The sequence below is a fragment of the Cotesia glomerata genome, linkage group LG1 (assembly GCF_020080835.1).
Source record: "Cotesia glomerata isolate CgM1 linkage group LG1, MPM_Cglom_v2.3, whole genome shotgun sequence".
Lineage (NCBI taxonomy): Eukaryota > Metazoa > Arthropoda > Insecta > Hymenoptera > Braconidae > Cotesia > Cotesia glomerata.
Window position 1 is genome coordinate 17,904,763 of NC_058158.1, and position 18,741 is coordinate 17,923,503.

General features: G+C 31.9%; 2 protein-coding genes and 2 long non-coding RNA genes across 4 annotated transcripts; 1 reads left to right on the plus strand and 3 right to left on the minus strand.

Moving 5' to 3' along the window:
* On the plus strand, positions 1-614 carry LOC123263080. The gene is made up of 2 exons (XR_006509090.1): positions 1-192; positions 527-614. It is a non-coding gene; the product is annotated as an uncharacterized LOC123263080 (long non-coding RNA).
* Positions 615-722: 108 nt separating this feature from the next.
* Positions 723-1,706, minus strand: LOC123263073. Its single transcript, XR_006509087.1, has 3 exons — positions 1,517-1,706; positions 1,024-1,188; positions 723-864 (listed from the first exon to the last, which is right to left on the minus strand). It is a non-coding gene; the product is annotated as an uncharacterized LOC123263073 (long non-coding RNA).
* A 1,909-nt stretch (positions 1,707-3,615) lies between these two features.
* Positions 3,616-4,418, minus strand: LOC123263050. The gene is made up of 3 exons (XM_044725582.1): positions 4,296-4,418; positions 4,111-4,191; positions 3,616-4,044 (listed from the first exon to the last, which is right to left on the minus strand). Exons 1-3 carry the CDS (start codon positions 4,386-4,388, stop codon positions 3,685-3,687), a joined length of 534 nt encoding a protein of 177 aa, XP_044581517.1. The 5' UTR covers positions 4,389-4,418; the 3' UTR covers positions 3,616-3,684.
* A 1,879-nt stretch (positions 4,419-6,297) lies between these two features.
* On the minus strand, positions 6,298-18,307 carry LOC123261800. Its single transcript, XM_044723653.1, has 2 exons — positions 18,226-18,307; positions 6,298-8,321 (listed from the first exon to the last, which is right to left on the minus strand). The coding sequence occupies exons 1-2, from the start codon at positions 18,305-18,307 to the stop codon at positions 6,298-6,300; spliced, it is 2,106 nt and encodes a 701-aa protein (XP_044579588.1).
* Between the last annotated feature and the right edge of the window lie 434 nt (positions 18,308-18,741).

Sequence of the window (18,741 nt, forward strand, 5' to 3'; positions counted from 1 at the left end):
TCTGTGCGCGACTTCAGCGCCATGGCACGTTTGAACTACAGGGGGCTATTGTAATATATTTATTATGTATTGAATGGCTGTCAGAAATAATAATATCGAATGATAAATAAAAAAATGTTTTTTTAATTAAAGGAAATATTTATAATAAATATTTGTTAATGTAAAGTGTTCTTGTGCATTAAAAAGTGAAATGTAAGTATATTTAATACCGAAAAAGTAGCATAGAAGTTAGCACACATAAAGATAGGTTAACTGAAATCAGACTGAATTCAAATAAAAAGAAAATAGAGAAAAATTATAAGAAAACTTGAATAAACATTTAATTATTTTTTTTATAAGTAAATTTAGATTAAACGAAATTACCAAAATATTTTATTGTTTCAAAATTCTACAAATTAAAAGTGCTGATTGTTTTAGAGTACAAAAAAAATAGATTATGTTTGCTAACTAAAATTAACATATTACAATTCAATAATAAAGCTGGGAAAAATTTTTAATCGATTAAATTTATCATTTTTATTTTTAGATTTGGATTTAAAATGGAAACCATAATAAAAACGGGATTTCAATCAATAACCCACGAAATTCAGTTCCAGCCACAGACATTGGTAAAAGGAAAAAAGCTGGTTCTTGCTGAACATGTCCGAGAGGTAGAAGAGTTTCGCAAGAATAACGAAAGCTATTTAACTTGACTAGTTAATTTGACTTTAAAGCTAGTTAACTTGACACTCTTGATCAACTCTCAAATGAGTTACTGTCGGCGGATCTTCAGTAATCATTTCTTGCAATTCATTAACTTCAGGCTCAGGATTGAGTGCTGAAGATGCATTTTTGTTCTGCCGGCGGTCCATTAAGCGCTTAAATCTGAAAAATTTATTACACAAAAGTTCATATTATTTGATTGCTGATAATCACAAATTTTAATAGCGACAGTATTTATTTATAAAATAATATCTAAAATTTATAGTAATACTCTCCTTTTTAGTTTTTAAATTATGTTAATTTCAATATATTATTACTCACCTATTCGTGACCATTAACTCATTAACTTTTTGAGATTTATAAACTGTAGGAAATTTAGTAGGAATGTAGCTGGGACTCGATTCTATGTCAGACTTTTGGCCTCCAATAAAATGATCACTACAAATATAATCATGTGCCTTTGGAGTCCACAATGAGCCATCAATACTGCAAGGAAAATTGAAAATTTTTAATATTTAATATTTAAAATTTATGATCATTGGTATGGATAATCTTTTAGTTTAATATAATAAGTAGCAAAAGAGTAAATGAATCTTAAATAATAAATGAAAAGTTTATAATAAAAAAATTCAATCTTATTTTTTAATATATAATTAATAATTATTAATTATGCTAAATTTATAAATGTTTAAAAAAAATTTTTTTTTTAATTAATAATAATATTTCCTAGCATTTTCTAAACTGACTATTTTTTAAGTTTTACTCCTTTCAAGATTTTTATTATTACCGATAGTAAGGTTATGATTCTACTTACTTTTGTCTCCTCAGCGGCTATCCATTTTTTCCTTTGATTTATTTTCCAACTTGCTGTTGGAAATTTATAAAAATGACAAGCACTTTTTCTACCTGTATTCTTACAACTAACAACACAACAACTTTTGTGACTCATTTTATGTTATGTTATTTAAATAAATTTTAAATAACAATTCACTTGTATATTTAGCTAACTCGAGAAACATAAAACAGCCCCCGTAGTATCGGATATAGCCACGGGTAGCGCTGACCGGTAAAAATCAGTTTCTCCCCACCATGGCTTCGCACTGGGCGAATAGGCTGTATATATATACCATCGCCCAACGCGTGGCGACGCGTACTTACGGCATGCGTCGCCACGCCAGAAATCGGTTTTACGTGCGGCTATAGATGAACACATTAAAGGCACTTTTTTTTAAGCTTCGAATGATGTTAAGAATTAAGCAAAATTATTTAATTTTGTTATTCTCAATAATGAAAAATGAAAATATTATCTGTACTACCATCAAGTTGGTCAACAGAAAGAATTGTAAATATTTTTTGCGCGTCAACATACATGATAGCAAAGGTGAGAAAAAATTAACTATTCAGGTAAAAAATTAGCTATTTAGCCGGTTAAGCCGTTGGCTAATTAGCTAAAGCTAATTCGGCTAATCGGTTAAATTAACTAAGCTGGCCAGCTAACTGGCTAAGCCTTAGCTAACTTTTTAGCCGACCTAAGCAAACCAAATTGTACAACCCTAATAGATAAAATGCATTTTTAAGCCTTACTCGATTCAATAAGTAATATAGTAACGAAATTCTATGTTAATTTTGACACAAGGGTCAATGTAATAGATAGATTTTTATGAAATCTACTCTCTAAACATGAATTAGTGGTTTTGCACTAATTGTAAGTGAATATTCACTATCAAAGGGTGCGAATCGTACCACGCAGGAGTATTGACTATTCAGTAATATGAATATGACAGAATATTAAAATCCACTGATTTGATTATTTAATATGAGGGGAATTCACTGAATTAATAGATAAAAATGAGAATCCACTGATTTGATCATTGAAGATGAGAATCCACTGAAGTAATAAATACAAATGAGAATCCACTAATTCGATCATTATAAATATGAGAAATCCACTGAATTAATAAATAAAAATGAAAATCCACTAATTTGAATGGTGGACATAAAATCCACTGAATTGATCGAATAATAATTATTCACTCTGAGACTAATCAAGTGATTGATCACGGAGGTAATTTATAATTATAAGAGCCACTTAAGTAATAATACAAGAATAATAACAATAACTTGTCATGAAAATGAAATCATTATATATTGAATTATGATTATAAAATATGTTGCACAGAAATATTTTAAAAAATTCCTGAAATTTTGACTTAAATCATTTTTGTGAGACTTAGCAAATGATAAAAGTCTAATATAAATTATAATTATAATAATTATAACTAATAATGCATACATACTACTTGGTAATTAAAACATAGTAATAATTAATTTTTTTTTATAAAGTACGTTGCACTGAAACACTGAAAGTTCTTAACATATTGACTTAAATCGTTTCTCTCTGAGACTTAGCAAGTGATAATTTAAAGCTTCAATATTAATTATAATTATAATCATTATAACTCATAATACATACAAAATACTTTAAAATTAAAACATAATGAATATAAATTAAATTTTGATTATAAAATACATTTGACTGAGCCATTCTCTACATACTTAACATACTGACTTGAATCATTTTTCTCAGACTTAGCAAGTGATAATTTAAAGCTTCAATATTAATTATAATTATAATCATTACAACTAATAATGCATACTTAATATTTGGTAATTACAACATAATAATTATAACTTTTTTTTTTTTATAACGTACGCTGCACTGGAACATTTTTTAAAGTTCCTGAAATTTTGACTTGAATCGTTTTATAAAACTTATCGAATAATAAATTTTTCAAATGACTTATAATTATTAAAATTATACTTTTTTTATGAATATACCAAAAGTAATTGATAATAAAAACGTGAATATAAATTAAGCTATAATTATAACTGTAAAATGAAAACGAAGGCATAAATTAGAACGTACGATGTACTAAAATATTTTTTTGAACAGTGAACATAGTGCCTTTAACTTTTTCCAAACTAATCAGAGGATGAATCATCCACAGTATCATTTAATGGAGTATGGTTAAAAACGACATGTAACGCTGATACACTGGATCTTGGTTGCACATCTTTCATTGCAAAAATATAACAATCAATGAAGTTATAAAAACTTTGCAAATTATCTGGGTACTTCAGATTTAAAACATAAAAAAGTTTGTACAGCAAGTTGAAAGCTGCAATCGGTGTACTGTTTTGTTTAACATTTATAAGCCAATTGTCGCCTTCGATAAAGAAAGTTTCAGTATCTTGTCCTTTTACTAAAATTAAATACGGTTGAATGTTGGTCACTTGGCGTTTTTTTACCTCTTTTGCATAATTAATTAAATTTGTTCCATCCTGTATTTAAGATAAAAAATTAGGCTCAATGAATATAATAATTATAATTTATTAAATCCAACTTACGGCAACTATTTTCAACAAATCTCTGTTAGGAAATGCATTGGTTTTCAGAGGCTCAGAATCGTCATCATTTTCATCACGTTTCTATAAAATAAAAAATAAAATAAAAAATCAATTATTTAGATCAAAATCATAAAAATAAGAACAATTACTTAGGTATTAAATTTTCAATTTAAGTCTACACGTACCCTTTTTTTTCCTTTTTCTTTCCCTTTTCCTTTCCCTTTACCTTTTTTGGTAATTATTGAATTTGATACAGGCAGTAAGGTTGACAATATCATCAGAGCCCTCAAATTTTCTAGAACAAAATATACAAAATTACAGAACGATATAATCTTGAGTATATATATATACAGATATTTCACGTTATATCAGCACGGACAACATCAGTAGAAGTATGACATAGGAAATAAAATATATTAAACATGATATTAATCAAAGCAACAACTTAGCAACTAGTTAATTTTATCAAGTACATACGTAAAATGTTTACTAACCATCTGTAATTATAGCCGATTCGGTATACAAAGCTGGTTTGCATTGTTTAACGTAATGATAAATCCGGGGAGCATAAAACGTAGAAAACTTTTCCAGAAAGTTGTCTGCTGACTTAGGATACAGAGAGTCAAATTCTCGTTCAATCTGTAATTTAATACAATCATAAAATTTCAGTTTTTAGTAAGAAATCAAAAAAGGTAATAAAGGTAAAAAAGGAAATTAAAAATTGTTCTGAAAGACCTTACCATTTCTCCATCATAATCTAGAAAACGTGGATAATGACTGAAAATTTCCGAAATTGTCGGACCTGACTGCTCAATCCACTGTCGCCTAAAGTCTCTTGTTTCTTCAAGAAGCGTGACAATTTTTTCCTTATTCTGATCAGTTGGATTACAATTATTCATTACAGAGATCTAAAATAATAACAAAATAAATAGAAAGATTACAACAAATCAATTAAGTTTTTACTAATTAACAACCAACTTTTTGTTTTATTTCTGTTTCTGTAAATCCAGAAACGAATCGAGATGACGAGGAATACGTTTTTTTTTCTTGTCGTTTCAAAGCTGCCTTAGAATACATTTTTTTCGAAGGGCTTAAATTGCTTCGCATCGTATACAAACGATACTCCAAAAATCCAGTTTTTGAGTTTTTGTCATAGTAAGGTTCCTAAAAAATATAATTTATTGATCACATAGTTCGTAAACGTAAATCTTATAATATAATTTTCAGTTATTAAATTCACGGAAAAAAATTTATAACGACACGTTAAAATAACGGAATTCTGATTTGTGTAGTATTTTCTCAGAGATTATTTGAATTATTTTTCTATTGCAAATTATTTTCATTAGTTTAAACATATATACAATTACCCAGCCGTTTTTATAAAATGAGTCTTTCAATCTAGGAAACTCTGTCACCATAGCTTTGGCCAACGCAATTTTTGCTTCTTCCGGTGGATAGCTGTAGAAAATAATGTAATTATTAAATTTTACAGCGAAAATTTTAATTTTTCCAATTATTGTATTGTTTTAATAATTATTTGATGACTTACTGAGTATCATGGAGACTGACTAACTCAGACATTACCAACCGGACTAAGGCTTTCCTCTTCTTATCAACGAAAATTTGATCAGATCTCAAAGCTTTCAATAAGTCTGAACCTCCAGGTTTTTCTTTTAGTGTCGCTGCGACAGTACCGTACCTCTAAAATTTTAGAAATAAAAATTATAAGTAAGATTGATAATAATTCTTCAAAATAAGTATTATCAGATAGAAAAACAATTACTGAAAACTGATGTCTATCACGTGCTAACACTTTTTCCGCGCTAGTCCCAGCAACTACTGACGACAAACCCTGACCTACTGACGAACTTTCATGAGAATTCAGTGCTGACTTGTTGTAATTTTCTTTATTAATTCCAACGTTGGCTCTGAGTTTATCTAATAATTTTATCAACATTACGCGTGGCCCCATTTTAATTCCCATTTGCTCAAAATCCTCTTTTGTCAATTCTAGGAAAACGCTCCCATCAATAGATTCATCTGAAAGCCAATAAAAAAAATTAATATTAATTTATAACTTATGATCATCGGTACTTAATAATTATCTTCACAGTTATTTTCAATAATAAACTAATATATAATTAAGAATTATTTATACTGACCACAGAAGTAAATTGAAAATATGAGTCATAATAAAATATGACGGAGACTTATATACAAACTTTGAGAATTTGATGGATTCCAAGGGCAAAAAGGTTTGAAGTTTGCTAAGGCAGATACGGCGATAAAGCGATTATCAGTTTCATGAGGATGTTCAATGGAATACGCGTGTAAATTCACATCAAAATCTACTGTTATGTAAGTAGATACTAAGCAATAAATTTGTGTACCATTAAGTATAACTAGTTCTTTTATTTTACCAAATAATGGCAAATTGTTAGGCTGAACTGTTGATACTTTCAAACATACATATAATCCAAGGCGGAATTCTACACCATTTATTTTCGCAGACTTCACAGAAAGTACTTTGTCATCTATTGCATAATTTAATTGTAACAGAAACTGTCGGCTCAGAGTGGAATCGACTAGTTCTTCTTTCCGAGAAAATGATTGTAATCGAAATAATTGAACATCTTTTCCACCCCATTTCGCGCTTTGTCCACATTGAAATATTTTTATCAATGTTTTTGGAGGGTTCTTGAAATTACGAACAGCCTGAGCTCTAGCTTTTGCGGCACCATGTTTAGCTTCTTCACGCATGCACCAATAGTTTATAGCTGGACCAGACCACAAGATGCATTCAGGATAGTGAAATAAATGATGGAATTGATTTATTTCATGAACATCAGGAAACAAGTTTTGGAAACTTGTTCGAAACTGTTTAATTAGTGTACCAAGATAAGCCATTTGTGAACAAAAAAGCTTCGGAGTAAATACAATTTCCATGATTTGTAGTAAATTTTTGATCAAGGCCATATATTCATCATCACTGTCAACTTTATCAAACAGTAAAAATGGCAATGCACGAATCAAGCACCAAACTTGCATCGCCTTTTGACTTAATAGATGATCATTTCTTCTTAACATAGAATCGGTGAAGTTAGCAGAAGGTTTATTCACATTTTCATAAAATCCCCATTGAAATGATGCTATATTCCCATTTAAATAATTAGTATCAAATTTTTTTTCAACTAATATGTACTGTTTAAGAACCAATTTGATGACCATTGGGCAAATACCACATAGAAAATCGTGCATAGGATCAAATACTTTTTTACGGGTTATATGAAAATATCTAGATTCGTTTAAGCAACTATTTCCACGCATGCCTGTAGCTGTTTTACTTTGATCGGAAAAATTATTACGAGTTAACAGATCTAAATGCTCCTGATATAAATTTAGAGTACGCTCTTGACCATGTTGAAGAATTCCAGCATGTAAATTCTCTCTTGAATACATACATAGTCGACAAAACTGATTACAAGATGGTCCTAACAGATTGAATACATCATGTACAGCAAGACCATCTCCAATAAAAGCAGCAAGAGTTGCTCGTAAAATAAAAGGACCATTTTCTGTATTCACTAGTATTCCTGCATCACTCTCCAACTTCTCCAGATCATTCAAGAAAGGTTGCAGAATTGCTTTGAATCCGTACTTCTTCACATCAACGTCTGCACATAAAGCAAGCACATGAATAGAATTCAAATCATAATTTATTTGTGATGGTATATTTTGAATACTGTAATAAAAAGCTCCTAATTTATGAATTCCAGTTTTGGATCCTAGAGGATTCACTATTTCTAACTCATCGTAATAAAGTTGTAATCGGAGGGCATGCGGATGTTGTTGCAGGAATTCGTGAGTTTCTGCATGCTGTCCATCGAGAAAAGAACTTAGTATACCTTCTGGTGATTTTTGTTCATGCAGAATGGCTTCTAGGACATTTGGATTAGAAATAACTAATTTAAGAGTCTCTATGATCGGTACATACTGAAAAGTATCCATCACCGATGTAGGCTGATACGTACCAGTAATTCTATTTAGTTTATTATCCATTCGCCGTCCAAGTGGAATTTCAACGGGCTTAATATATTGACAAGACTGTTCTAAAACTGTAATTTGGCCGTCAAATCTTCTGAGACCATCGAAAACATTAGATAAGTCAAGTGCTTTTAAAATGTCCTTAGCTTCATCATTACCAATTAAATCTTGTTCAATGAAAAAATTATTGACTTTATTTCTATAGAATATTTAGAAAAACATTAACTATCTTCACTGTTAAAAATTTCTATAGTATTTTTACTAAAAATGTGTTGGAAGTTTTTACGCACCACAATATAGTAATTATAATACACAGTTTTGTAAATTTACTCCACTTTTTATTCCAACTCAATTTAGGAAAATTACGAAACAATTTTTGTAATTTACTAAACATCTATCGGCAATTTGTTTAACAATATTACAATACGAGATTGTAATTTTACAAAACAAATTCTATTAAAAATATGTTTTGTAAGTTTAGTACCCCGAGAAAAAATATTCAATATATATATATATATATATATATATATATATATATATATATATAGGTAGTTGATAGTTGAAATAGTAAAAAAGAATAATTTGATTTGATATTTGATGTGATTTTATTTTTATAAAGGGTTAATTATATTTTCCGAAATTTAGCACTTCATACAGACCTTAATTTTCTATTCATTAAATATAAAGTGAAAAACGCATTTGCCCTAACTAAGAATCGAACGCGAGCCACGCACTTGCCAGACCGATACCTAACCCCCTACGCCGTACGACCGATCCGTGGTTCAATATCTCATCATTCTTATAAGCTAATCCTACGGGGTAATGGAGTATAACGACTTATTTTTACATCATTTGTGTTATTTGATGCTGTTTATTGATGGAGAATAACTCACTTTTACATTATTTATAATCATTAAATATTATAAAAATTTGAGTCTAACATATACTCGTTCAAATATATCGATTCCGAAATGATCATTCGAAAGTAATATTAAAATTTATAAAAGATAAACGATGCCTCGAATTTCTTATTAGTAATAAGTTATTACAAATAAACAACTATAGACTGAAGATTAGTAAAAATGAATATGAAGGACATTGTTGTTTTTTGATACATCAGTCTACATCAACAAGTAGACTAGCGTCTATAAATTATGGTTCAAATTTATAATCGTATTGAACTTCGGCTTTATAATTAAAAAAAATTTAATAAATAAATTTAAAAAATATTTTCAAAAACATAAGAAAATGACATAACAAAATCTCAACTTGGAGTATTTTAAACTAATTTTTCCCATTAGTTTTATATAAAACATATCTCAAAAGTTATACTGTATAGTGATAGAGAAATATATTCAATAATTATGATTTAAATTAAGAGTGAAAATTAAACACTGAAGATTTCGAACGTGATTATTCTCACTTAAGAAAAAAATAAGTATCTCAAATAATTGATTGTCTACTGAATATATAGTTTACGAACATTAAAGTTGACCATAAATAATCAATGGAAACTTTTATTTTTTCATTTTTTATATTTTTTATTTTTTGAATTATGGAGAACTATTTAATTATGCATAAAATTGAGAAAAAAACGGCCCTTCTTATATTACATAAAATTTCTATAGCAAAAAGAATATGGTAAATGAAATTACAAACAATGTTTGCAAATATAAGGCGTTTTCATAGTAATTTAGCAAAAAGTTTTGTAAAATTACCACACACATTATAAACAATAATAATTGAGGGTGAAATTAAAATTCACGATTTAATTTCACAATTAAAATGTGAATATTACAAAGAAAGTTACTAAATTTTTAAAGACTCCATTGTAATTTCTATTACAACTTTGCTTTGTGATTTTACAAAAATTTCTAGTAAACCAAATTACAAACAATGTTTGTAAATCTCAAAGATTTGTATTGAAATTCGACAAACAGTTTCGTAAAATTACAATACAATTAGGATTTTTACATGAAAATCGTAAAATTACAATACATCCTACTAAGTTTCCTGACATCTTTTGAAAAATTACCAAAATTGCTTCATAACTTCGCAGTAGTAAACATCGATTTGTAATTTTACCCAACATTTGTTTTGTAAAATTATTGTAATTTTACAAATATTTTTAACAGTGTTGGTTTAAAAAAAATTTTTAACTGAAAAAATTTTTTCGTCTCAAGATTATTATTTTTTATTTTGAAAACGATTTATATCGTCGTAAAAATTTCTTTAATTTAATTATTTTGCATTATTTCCTGTATATAGTTATGACTCAATAACTTTATATCACGATTTAAAAAGGCTAACAATATCATTATGATTTTATGCAGATATAACCATCATTAAATTTTGAATTCAATTTAATATCATTATGATTTCATAATGAAATTATGTTAATATCATCATGGAGATACTATCCTAAGGAATGTCCAATATTGATAAAAAAAATTTTTTTTTGAATTATGAATAAAAGGCAACAAGAAAAATAAAAATTTTATAATCTAGTTAAAAAAAAATTCGTTTCCATAAGTATTTTACTTATTACAGGTTTCATATATATTGATATGGCTTTTATATGAATCTCATATTAGTGTCAAAATATGAGATTCATTATGATATTCATTATGAGCGTCATAATGATATCATATCATTTTTACACGGGATACTCATTAATATTAACATTGTACGCAAAGATATAAATAAAGTGAAGGTGTCGATATAGTTGTAATTAGTTGGTTCGTTAGATTACCTGCGGGTATATCGTTTAATACTTAAGTAAAAGAGAAGATCTTATTGTGAATATTCATGTCACCTCAAACATAATCACTGACCACGTATGATGTAGATTTAGTTCCACACATAAGACCAATATATCTACTTCTCTTACGATAGAAATTATTTTATTGACTTTAAAAATATGATTAACTAGTAGCTCAAGTCACAAAAAAATTACAAGTTAAATTTAAATAAATAATTTGAAATTAAGGGAGTTTAAAAATTCATCCAATAATGTTACAATGTTCACTGATTTACTGAAAACATAGATTCAAAAGCGTAATTATAGTATGGAAGATAAGATAGCGAAATAAGTAAAGAACACAGGTTAATCCAAGAAACGCTATCAACCCAGGTAATCTCAATTCACGAGTGAATATTTTACGATCACCGTCCAAGAACAATTTCATGACCATCAGGTTACCTTGCGGTCGTATAACTCACGTTAATGCGACGAGCGCATAGTTTGTGGTATCATATTTCGTTGTCTCGATCCATTGATCGACGAGACATGCTTTAATATGCAAATTAAAATGCAAATAATCCCATCGACTCAGCTATCTCTTTACTAACCTATTTTTTATCACTACCAATAGCTCCGTATCACAACTTTTTCTATAAAATTGGTGATCAAGGACACATAAACACTTAAGACAAGTATTTAATACTTGCGGGACTTTTTAACTTTCTGCATTAATTTCGTTGATTAACTTCTTACTCCAAAAAATGAAAATAAAAGTTTTTGAGTATTAATATTTTTGATTTTCTTTACTTTACTTTAAGAGTATTTTAATTAATAAATAAATTGAAGTACAAAAAATTTATATGATTATTTATCATTGAATTTTTAAATGCATAAGAAATAATTTTTCCACTCTTAACACACGAAAAACAATTACAGAATCTCTATAATGCAAGTGAACTCATACACTATTTGAAGTTGAATAAACAGTCCAGCACAAATAATGAAATTTCAAAATCTTTAACGATAATTTTTTATCTTTTGTTGTAATAGTTAATGCAGTTAACAGCCAGTCCCATGGCTAAGCGGTATAATGCTTGTCATGCTTGCTTGGGACTGGTGAGGCGTGGGTTCGAATCCCGGTGTGAGCTGAAATTTAATTTTCAGTGAACATCGGTGCTCGTAACTCACGCCGGGCTGTACAGGTTTGGGTTTTTCGATGGTTTCCCCAAGCCCTGTGCTACCGGTGGGGCACAGGCAAATGCGTGCAGTTTCCCCAAAGTCGGCCCATCGCCGCATTACTCTCCAGGCTGAAAAAGTATGTAATACCGCCAAACTTATTCTGCCAAACTTAATGTACCGATCAGCCTGGAGTCCCCTTCCGGTCTCGGCCGGACCCCCATCGAGATAAAAGTCTGAAAAGCGGGGTAAAAATAAAAAAAAAAAAAAAAAGTTAATGCAGTTAAATCCTACTAAAATCAACACCCGCTAAATTTAATCTCCACTTCTAATTCTAAGAAAAGCTAGTATGTATTCTAACTTTCTTTTTGGCGTTGCTCTTTCTGTCGCTCTCATACTATTTTGATGCTCAGAAATATTAAATTCTCGAAATTTAGAGCCTTGCCAATTTGATTTTAGCCGAATTTCGCTGTGAAACATTCCAGTTGATATTTTCTTACATAATTTCACAATTATCTTTCTAAATTATTACAAAATTTGATACACATCTACAGCTGGAATTAATTTTAAAGCAACATTAACATTTTCACTGGCTTTTGTTCTGTTAGTATAGAAGCACTTCAACATTTTAATGATGCCATCGATCGTAAAATTTTTTATCTTAATTAACGCAATTTTATTAGCATTCATGCAAGTTTAAAGTTAGTAGGGGAGGTTGGGGTATAATGGACCCCCTTCAAAATTTGGTCAAAAAATATATTTTTTTTTTTTTCACCAAATTATCATAAATTTTCAAAAACGTAACAATATTAATATTTTTAAATAAAGTCTCAATGTAAATTATTTGCAATTATTAAATTATTTATTATTTATGTTATTAAATCCTAAGAAAATTATTAATTGTTTGATTAGTTATGATAAATTTTCATAAAACGTAACAAAATTAAAATGCTTAAACAAAACATTAAATGTAAACTATTTACAATTAATAAATTATCTATTTTATATTATTAAATCCTAAGAAAATTATTAATTGTTAAATTATTTATAATAAATTGTAATAAAACGTAACAAAATTAAAATATTTTAACAAAACATAAAATGTAAATAATTTACAATTAATTAATTATTTTTCACAATAGTGACAAATATATTCTTCAGAATAATCTTCATTGATTCCCGCACAGGAATCATGGGACCATTTCTTGCAACTTTTGCACTGAATCCATGATTCAGTGGATTTTTAATAAAGTGCATTGCAGTAAAGGCAATGACAATCATTTTTTACATTTTTTGAGTCTTTATTTTAAAATTTTTTTTTTTTGATTTGACTATTTTTTGTTTTTGAGTTACTTTCTTCTTACCTTCACTTCTATTTTTTCTTTCATCAAGTTCTTTTACATTTTAGCGGCAATTTCAAATTTAAATTTAGTAGGAGTATGATGATTTTCATGGCAATTGAATAACTATTATAATTATAATTATTTTTTAGAAAATAAAAGAGGTTAGGGGCGAAAAGAAACGAGGCGCATTAGATATAGCAGTTATTTTTCGAATGATAGTGAAATCTACAGAGTGATAAAAATAAGGGAATACTTTTATATTTTTCAAAGTATTTTTTAACCCTTACCGGCCATACCTCACCCAGGCCACATAACGGCCACATAGGGTAACTCATTACCCCACGCTGAAAAACCCGGTTGGACAAAATGTGTACATATTTTGAGACTTTTAACTAATTGTATCATGTTCGTTGACAAGTTCTTCAATATTTCTAATGGTTTAAAACTTGGTTAATTTATAGATCACATAAGTCAAAATTTTGGAAAAATGGTTTTTTTTTGCAAAAAATTTCACTTTTCAGATTCACGGCATATGCCGTTTATTGTATTTATTTGGAAGTTTCAAGACCTCTAATTCCACTTTTTTTAAGCCTGGGGTAACTAGTCACCCCGTGTGGCCGGTAAGGGTTAATGGTGGAAAAAAAAATTTTTTTTTATCATTTTTTAGTGGGGGTCGTTATGCCCCAGAAAAAAGTTTTTTTTTTACCATTTTTTGGTGGGGGCCGTTATGCCCCAGAAAAAAAAATTTTTTTTTCAAGAATTTTTCCAAAATTTTGGTAAATTCGTTCATCTTAGAGCAAAGGTAAAGTAATAAGATGTTAAAAAACCACAAAAAGTAATAATCGGTTTAGGGGGCCGCTCTGCCCCATCCTCCCCTATAGTAGAAGGGGCACTTTCCAGGTAGGAAGGAACTATTGGCTAAGAGTTGGACCAAGCCATGGCCCCGTCATCTGCCAATGCTTGGGTCGATCCTTGAGTAACCATTGAACCAAGCCTTGATCCAAGCCTTGGATGATAACCATGTCCTAAGCCTTTGGAAACCAAAATACAAGGCTTGGGTCGAGTCTTGGGAAACAAATGGCCCAGGGCTCGGACCAAGCTTTGGGGAACTAATTTATCAGGACTAAAAAAAATGCGAATGTTATTAAGAAATTTAATTTAATTTTAATTGTATTCGTGATTTTACGGTTTATTATCAGCCTTACGTTATCGTAGCTCGCAAATACTCCAGATTACCTTGGAAAAATATTTGCTCACAATGGGAATCGAACCTAGTTCACTGGCGTGAAAGTCTCGAACTGTACTGATTTTGCTGCACGTGGTAGTAATATCAATAGATTAATTTTAGTTACTTAAACATCAGTCAGTCATTTTTCTTTATTACATGATGATCCATAATTAAAATTAAACTTATAACTGCTAAAAATTTTGTATAGTTCAGATAATATAATTTGCTGACAGAATACGGTTATGAAATGTATTTTTAACTTCCCGCTAAGAAAATCTCAGATTTTCAAAAATCTAAAAGTTATTGGTTTTACCCCGTTTTAAAATAATCGAGTTTTCATCAGATCTCAACGTTTGAAGTTCACAGGAAGCTTCCCTGACTATCCCCGCGAGGGTGTCAGTATGTCTGTTTTTTTTTTTTTTTTTTTTTTGTTTTAAGGGGGGGGGGGAATCTTTTTTATGAATTCTAGGCATAGTTGTTTGGCCTGGATATGTGGCGACTCGACGCAGTGTCATACTAAAACTCGACGCTAGCGCCCCTACCCACTAAACCCTAAACCCCTTTTCTTCGTTCCCCTAATCCCTCATGGAAACTGCCGTTAGGCATTACTTCGTGAGGGGAGGATCTAGCTACTGCTCTTTCTTCTGGTACCTAAGGTGTTATTTTACCTTTCTTCTAGTTGTTGTCATTTGCTCTTCTTCTTTCGATGGAACGCAAGTCTATAAGGACTTCTGTTGCAAATGTGCTGATGGCGTTCCAGGAGGCTCTTGATGACAACATTGCTTCTACTATTGTCTCTGGTTGGATTTTCTTCTTTAGGGTCATCTCCAGCTCATCTCGCTGTGGGTTAAATCGTGGGCACTCAAAGAAAACGTGCTCCGCGTCTTCATTGATTCCTGGGCAGGACGGGCACTTCGGTGAATCATCATGCTTGAAGCGGTGAAGATACGTCCGAAAACATCCATGTCCTGACAACAACTGCGTCAGATAGTAATTGACCTCGCCATGACTTCGGTTTAGCCAAACGTCGATCTTCGGTATGAGACGGTGTGTCCATCTCCCTGTTGTCGCGGCGTACCACTGCGATTGCCATCGTGCGATGCTGTTCTGCCGTTCTTTAGCTCTGAGTTCCTCGACACTTTGTGCGGTTGTCCTCTTTCGTTGGTAAAGGTTCCGTCTTTCCTCAGCTAGGACTCTTTATATACGTGACTGAATAAAGTAGTCAGTACTTGTCTCGGATAGCTTAACTGGTAGAGCCCTTGGCGCGTAACCGAGAGATCTGGGTTCGATTCCCAGTCTGAGCTGTCTGATTATTTTTTCAATTACGGAAAAATTCCCACTGAGTAGGTCCCCCCTTTCCCCTATCCGTTCTTTCCCAACTCCCTTAAAATTTGCTTTAATATGGCAAAGTTCCGGAAATGACACACACTGCTTCCTCTGATATTATTCGAAAGGCGCTGGCTACTCTTAGCGCGCTCAGTCGGTAAACTGGACATGCTTTCCTCCATGATTCTTGGATCTCAAGTGCGTCGGCCCAAATGGATATACCATATGTGAGGACCGATGTAACTACTGATGATAGCAATGACCTCTTTGTCTGCTTCGGGACACCGATGTTGGGCATCAATCGTACTAGGTTGGCTACTACTGCTGATGCTTTGGCGGTCACGTGTTCAACTTGTTGTTTGAAGTTAAGTTGGGCATCGAGCATCACTCCCTGATATCGAATGAATGGTTGGGATGTGATTTCTTGGTCTCCGACGTTTAGATTGATCGTTTCCACCACTTTTCTGCTAGTGATAAGTACAGCCTCGGTCTTCTGTTTAGCCAGTTGTAGATTTACTGTGTCCATCCACTGGTTAATTCGCTCAAAGGTGATAGCGAACATATGTTTTATCTCATCAAGATGCTTGGCGACGATTACTACGGCTACGTCGTCCGCGTACGCTACCAGTTTGACATTTCTTGGTAGTTTCAGTCTCAGCAATCCGTTGTACATAACATTCCAGAGAAGTGGACCGAGAACAGAACCCTGCGGTACACCTCCAGTAAAATCATACTCCTTTGGACCATTCTTCGTGTCATATCTCAGGACTCTATCTATGAAGTAGCTAGCGACTATCCTTCGTAGGTATCCTGGTACGTTCATCTCTTGAAGGGCTTGCATGATGCAATCCCAGTTGGCGGAGTTGAAGGCATTTTTTATGTCTAAAGTTGCCACCAGGCAATATTTCTTCGTTCCCCCCTTCCACCTGGTATCGGCGATTGCGTCTTTGGCTATATCGACAACCAGGTTGATCGTGTCCAGGGTTGATCGTCCTTTCCGAAATCCGTACTGATTGTCTGCTAAGAGTGGATCGACAACTGCTTCTATCCTTTAGTGGATTATACGTTCTAGTATCTTACCGGCTGTATTCAGCATGCAGAGTGGACAAGATGACGGTTCTTCCGGTGGCTTTTTCCCTTTAGGAAGTAGTACCAGCCGTTGTTGTTTCCACTTCCGAGGAAAAATCCCTTCCTTCAAGCAGATGTTGTAGACGTCGAGGAATAACGCTGGCGCTGCTTTAATAGATGTTTTCAAGGCAATATTAGGGATTCCGTCCAATCCCGGTGCTTTATTATTCCCGACGCGGTTACAAGCTTCTATCAGTTCTTCTTTCGTGACAGGTGGAATATCATTCAGTTCGTCCGGTGTCAACAGATAGTTGAAAACGCGCTGTCGTGGAAACAGCGCAGTCACGATCTTCTGTAAGAGTTGAGGACACGTAGGAGACGGCATTGGCTGATATTTCAGATGTGCCATGTGTTACGAGTGGAAACTTTGGTCAATTTAATGAGTAATACAAAATATTCCTACTGTAAGGCAATTGAAATAGAAGGATCAGGATTTAAGAAAATAAAAGAAGAACAAGTACTACAATGGAAACTTTGGTCAATTTAATGAGTAATACAAAATATTCCTACTGTAAGGCAATTGAAATAGAAGGATCAGGATTTAAGAAAATAAAAGAAGAAGAGGGGTTGAAATCGATTAAAAGGAGCGCCGGAAAATAAATAAACACAGGTCGAAACAACGTTTGCGCGACTAACGAGAACAGGATGACAGAAAACAAAGTAGGGAGCTTTACGCTAAAGTTTAAGGTCTCCCACGAACAATACGAACACAATTACAGAATTCACATGAGTGGTACCTCACACCATTCTAAAGTGAGTCACCTGAGGAATATTCCAGAATAAAATCCATCCCTTAGCAGTATTATAAAAAGCAAGCATCGGACTGCCAGAGCCAGTGCGTCAGGAGCTTTTAAACTAAGAGTAGGCCAGTGCGTCAGGAGCTTTTAAACTACGAGGAGGCCCTCAACAAGTGCCAGTGTGTCAAGAACTTTTAAACTACGAGGAAGCTCTCAACAAAGTGCAGTACAGTAAAATTTCGGGAACTCTTTTGTCTTGAATAAGATTTCAATCAACTAAATTTCAATTTCTAATCGACATCTATTTATTTCTACTGAAATCAAGCATCGATTTCGAAAATTAAAATTAAATACAACAGAGTAAATATCGAATTAGACTCCATCATTCACCAACTTCAGCATTGAAGTTGACAATCAACTTAGTGTCTCGCGCACTCAACATCGGAGGACCTTCCAGTTTCAACGCCTCCATTCTCCAGATTCAACATCTCCAACCTCTAGACGAATCAACGCCAAGTTCATTGCGACATCACCTTCAACAACGAAGACGACCTAAAATTCAACTTCACGCAATTACTCACTGACCAATTCCAATCGTAACAACCCGGTAGAGAAGTATTCCGTAACAACATCCTGAGTGTACCAGTTATAAATAAAACACCTATTTAATATTAGTCAAATCGTAAGTAAATATTTAATTTCTTTCTTTAATATTTCATTTTCTCCTCTTTTCCTTTTTCCAACCGGTTCTGATGGTCATCCCTTAGTGTTAACTAGTCAATAAGTTTCTAAATCAAAGAGATCTGTCAATAAGTGTGACTGCCACTCCCAGGGTAAAGGCATTTAGTTGTCTGACCGTACAAACAAGCAGTTGATCATATTTGAGTCGTCCCAGGACGTAACACA